Source organism: Gallinula chloropus (genome assembly GCF_964237585.1).
Source record: "Gallinula chloropus genome assembly, chromosome: 5".
NCBI classification, from domain to species: domain Eukaryota; kingdom Metazoa; phylum Chordata; class Aves; order Gruiformes; family Rallidae; genus Gallinula; species Gallinula chloropus.
This window is the reverse complement of record NC_140090.1, coordinates 28,398,223-28,403,641: the sequence shown is the minus strand read 5'-3', so window position 1 is coordinate 28,403,641 and position 5,419 is coordinate 28,398,223. Positions and strand designations below refer to the sequence as shown.

The window sequence follows — 5,419 nt, the reverse complement described above, 5'->3', positions numbered from 1 at the left end:
CAGCACCCCAACTCAATGCAGTACCTGTGCTACCTTGTTCCCCATGGGAGACTCCTTCACCCACATCTTCCAACCAAGTGCAGAATCAGACCAATTAATGATACATTCCCTTCCTCTCTGATGAACAGAGCTGCAGAAACAGTGGTAGCGCAACAGGTCTTGAGTTGTGGAAAGGGTTGATCATACAAGGGATGAGAACCTCAGCTTCTCTTCTGAGACCTGACCTCTTTCATAGCTGGCTTTCTAAGGGGAAATCTTTCCTTGCTTTTCTCTCTTTCTTCCTCTTCCTTTCCCCCTTCGGTTTGTCCAGAGTCTCTCTGTAAGAGCCAAATTCCCCTTGAACATGCTAAAAGTAGGCCTGCTGGAACATCTGCTCTCCATCTGTGGAGCCAGACATATCCCCAGGCAACATTATTAGCAGTGATGGATCTGGAAGGGAACGTTAAGCACTGAAGAAGCATCTGCTAAGAAAGAGGAACCCAGCACATAAAACTAACCACGTTATTTGCTCCTTGCCTCTGCCCATTGCTCCCAGTGGACAATAACTGTCTCCTCCAGAGCCCTGTTCAGGAGAAGACCTGTTCTCTTGTGGATTTTGGTATTCTCAAGCATCTTATATTCATGTCTAAGGTGGCCAAATGCACACTACCAAACGCTCACTCAAACAGTGACTGGGGAGTTGTAGAAGCATCTAAAAGAGAAGCTGAAATCTGGGAACTGCAAAGCATCCATGTGAGGTCAACAATGCAGCACCAGCACTGCACAGGTGTTTTGGGTAGAGGCAGCACGGTGTGGGGGGAGCAGAGGCAGGAAGGATTTTCTGCTGCTTGTTCTCTGTGCAGCTGAGCCCAAGTCTGCTTCCCAAGGGTTTAGAAGGGACTGCTGGCATCAAACATGGAGCCCCACCACCAAGAATGGGGACTGTAGTGAATGGTTTCTTTTGGGAGCATTATTTATACAGGACACTGAAAAGTAACAGTGATGTGATTTGAAATAAACCATTGCAGAACAAGCTCCACATTGACTGGCCCAAATTCAAGCGTCTGTTGTGCCGCCTAGAGCTGTGGCCATTCCTTTCACCCCTCCTGCATCCCCTCCTGCCTTGCCAGTCAGCTGCCTTGTCCCATGATGGGATTTACCTGGAGCAGAAGCTGTTTGTCACTACAGATTGTCACAATACCAATGTTCTGTGTTGAGTATGCTAGTGTCATGACAAAATCAGCGCAAAACGCGTGCCCTAAGCTGACCAAGCCAAACACACTCCCATTATTTAGCCTTTATTTGCCACCTATTGTCACACTTGGTGACCTCCTTTGCTGACCAGATTTACAGGGAACAGGTTTCTTCTTCAATGAGCATGAGAAAAGAGACAGCCCCAGCATTTCATATCCTGCGACCTTCTCACATCCGCTCCTTGCAAATATCTTCCCCACAGCCTGTTTTCTGTTGCCTTCGGCTTCCTGGGACAGGTAGAACCACCACAAGGCAAAATCCCAGTTTATTAAGGAGAGTCATTACTAAACTGTTCCTTATCTTAAAAGAAACCCCTCCACTCACAGCTACCACGACTGGATCCTAAGTCACTGCTCGATGGCGGGTCTCAGCATCCTTCTGGATCCATTCACAGTGTAGGTCATTATCTGCTTTCTGGCTCTTTATCTGGAGCTCTTGTGATCTGTGCTTTCCCCTGATCTTTGAGGAAGCTGTCAGCACTCAAATTTCACCACAGACACCACCTGAAATGTCACAAAGCAGCAGGACATGAGCCTGTGCAAGAAATCAAGCATCTGATTCAATGATTTCATAAAAGTTCTTTATGACATGCTTCAGGAAAAGCATTCAGGCTTTCTCTGACTTGAAAGATGTTTCCATCCCATTCATTCAAGCCCTTAGAATATCACTTAAACTCCTTCTGAATAAATTTAAACACTGACTTATATATTGTGGAAATCAAAGAGGCTGAAGCGCCCAGTTATATTATGCGCTTGCGGGCTAAGTTGAGGTGGTGCTTAACACCTTCCACCTAATTTGGCCAGCATCCCAGGGATGCTGTGGACACCTGTTACTCTCCAGTTGCTGGCGCGACTCAAGATGTGGCCCCCACAGTTCACCATTCTAGGGCTGCACCCACTATGGTTATGACAGCTGCTGTTATCTTCCAGGGCTTGGTATAGCCTGAGGCACAGCACTGAACACAAGGCACAGCCTTGCCCACAAATCATAGAATCATAGAATGGTTTGGCTTGGAAGGGACCCAAGGATCATAGAGTTCCAACCCCCCTGCCACAGGCAGGGCCACCAACCTCCACACCTGGAGCTACACAAGCTTGCCCAGGGCCCCATCCAACCTGGCCTTGAACACCCCCAGGGATGGGGCATCCACCCCCTCTCTGGGCAGCCTGTTCCAGCCCCTCACCACTCTCTCTGTAAAAAACTTCCCCCTGATATCTAATCTACCCACCTTGTCCTGCCATTATCTACCCTTTTAAAAAGTTGAATCCCCTCTTGTTCCTCTGCTCCCTTCAGCGACTTGAAGCCTGCAATGAGGTCCCCCTGCAACCCCTGCAGGTTGAACAAGCCCAGCTCCCTTAGCCTCTCTTCGTAGGGGAGGTGCTCCAGCCTTCTGATCACCTTTGTGGCCTCCTCTGACCCCTCTACAACAGTTCCACATCTTTCCTGTATTGGGGGCCCCAGCTCTGGACACAGGACTCCAGCTGGTGAGTGCGACTGAAGTGTGGATCAGAAAACACAGTAACAAAACACGGTGGCACTGGCTTAGTTTGGAACCTTGTGTGAATTTAACACAGCAGTGCATCCCACATCTTTATCCCAACCACTCTTTTGGTAGAAGTACAGAAGATGCCACTAGCTTCTGCTGTCAAAGGGGGCAGGATCATGTGTTTCTGACAGCATCAGAATAGGGTTTTGTTTGTCCAGCCATAGGAGAATGCAGGGCTATAAACACTTTACCAACAAGACAAAAGGCCGTATTTTTGTTTCTTCCTTCAACCACTCCTAACCAAACCCAACAACAATAACAACAAAATCCCTGTGTGAACCCTACTCTAAACAGCAAATGGAGAGACTGAGCTTGTGGAAGAACTCAGTAACTGCTTCAATGGATTTTCCAAGAGAAAGTCAATAGAAGATTAATTCTCTTTCTTGTTGCATTCATTCATGTTGTTTTGTAGCTAATGGCACATAAAAAGAGAAACACGTGTACTAATTAGCTTTGAGCAGAGAAGAATAGGATCATTCCCCTGCTGAGGAGCTATAAAGTATTTAAATCACAAGACCCACTTGGATTTGCAACTGGGGAAAAACTTTTCCGACAGCCTTCCTCGGGGACACAAGCAGGACTCCCTGCCCCTGATATTTTTTGGGTGGGTGATACTAGTAAAATTTGAACCTCATTTTCCTGATAATCAGCTTAGTTTGAACTCGCAAATTTGCTTGCATTCGTTACGTGCTTCAGCTTGGTAGGTCAGAGAATGGAGGAACTTGATTACAACTTTGAGCAGGAAGTCTCCTCTCCTGAATTTCTCCTCTGGGACCAGCCCGATCCCAACGCTCAGCTGGACAACTTCCTACTGGACTTCTCTTCCTTAGTAGACCAGTTGTCCCCTTGGCCCTCCACTCCAGGTCTGCCTGTCCTTGTGGAGCCGGTGGATGGAGCAGTGGGGGGTACTGAACTGGACAGCTCCCCACTGCCGCCTGGGCCTGCCGCTCCACCACCCTCCAGCCACCCCCGCCAGCGACATGCCGCCAACATCCGCGAGAGGAAGAGGATGCTCAACATCAACTCGGCCTTTGACCAGCTGAGGTGTCACATACCTACCTTCCCGTATGAGAAGCGTCTCTCCAAAATCGACACCCTCCGCCTGGCCATCGCCTACATCGCTCTGCTTGGTGAGATTCTTCTCTCTGGCTGCAATCCCAAATCCTATGTGGAGCAGTGCCTGAAGGATGGTCTGCAAAGTCAACACCGGGCAACCTGGAATACAAGCGGTGAGTGAACACAGGGTTGTATTTTCAGGGATGGTAAGACGGTTTGGAGTTGCCAGTGGGAGTGAATCACTGACCACATTTGAACATCCACTTGTCACATTCAAATACCGCTGGCAATGTACAACTCACCTTCAAAAAAAGAGTAGCTAAGGAGTCTTGCAATAGAAAACAAAAAAAATTTCAACCTTTCCCTCTTTCTTTGAAGGAGGATCTTTTCCTTAAAAAAACCCCACAGAAGAACCACTTACCACACTTACGGGAATGGTTTCTTTTACAAATGAAATAAAGATTTTGCTTATTCTCAGAGTAAGCTTTAAACTTTTTTTGGGGTATTGTGTCTAGTTGTTCTTTTACAGTACAAGCTGATGGAGACTGTAGGGATTTTATTGATTTTCTTTACAAGTTTTCTTTAGCTTGTACTTGACTGTGAGGAACACACGGCTTTGAACAACAGTACAGGCTGGGGGATGACTTGCTTGAGAGGAGCTCTGCAGAGAAGAACCTGGGGGTCCTGGTGGGTGACAGGGTGGCCATGAGCCAGCAATGTGCTCTGGGGGCTGAGAGCCAATAGTATCCTGGGGGGCATAAGGCCTTAAGGGCCTTTGTAATTTATCGTTTAGAAACAGGCCTTGAAGTGTTAGCAACACTGGAAAAGTGCAGCATAAGCAGTGAAAAGTCCCTGCAAAGGACTATTCCCATTTCATTCCACAAGGAAGCATCAAAGGGACAAAGCCTATGGGGAAAACACAACCAGTTTAGCGGAAAAGTGAATGATCTCTTTTTCTCCTTTCCTATTTCCATCAGCTACCCAACTGGGAAAATGACTCCTGAGACACCACTGATCACCTCTCTCTTGACTCCAGAGAACTTTTATATTTTATTTTTCAGCTGCCCCCACTTTCAATAGATAAACAGAATCCCTTCCAGGTATTTAGGGGGGTTGGACCCGATGAACTCTCGAGGTCCCTTCCAACCCCTATGATTCTATGATCACCCATTTTGCCAGGCTTCTAGTGAGCAGATGTTTCTGAAGAGCTGCACTTAGATCTAAAAAAATGAGGCTGCTGTTGACTTGTTAAACTCTGAATTAAATTGTTGAAATGTTTTTAAACTCATGCAGTATGTCTTTAAATTGTTTTCCTTTTTCCCTTCTGTTCTGCACAGATCTGACTGCCCGCCTGTCCTGGGTGAAGTGGGATTAAGCAACACCCAAAGGACAGGTCTCTAGAGGCAGCCCATGACCTGCCTGCTGGGTACCGGCTGCTCCATCCTCAGCACTGCAAGCGAAAGCATGGCACCTACACTTCACTTAGTGTCACAGACCACTTCTCACCACACGTCCTCCTCATTTGGTGTTAACCCATTGCTGTGTAGCACCTTCTGCTTGTCTGTCTTCTAGCTTTTCACACCC

General features: G+C 47.4%; 1 protein-coding gene across 1 annotated transcript; it reads left to right on the top strand.

Annotated features, from left to right (window-relative positions):
* Positions 1-3,491: 3,491 nt before the first annotated feature.
* LOC311192131 (helix-loop-helix protein 13-like) lies at positions 3,492-5,210 on the top strand (the record flags this gene model as incomplete). Its single annotated transcript, XM_084264555.1, has 2 exons — positions 3,492-4,008; positions 5,173-5,210. The coding sequence occupies 2 exons, from the start codon at positions 3,492-3,494 to the stop codon at positions 5,208-5,210; spliced, it is 555 nt and encodes a 184-aa protein (XP_084120681.1).
* Between the last annotated feature and the right edge of the window lie 209 nt (positions 5,211-5,419).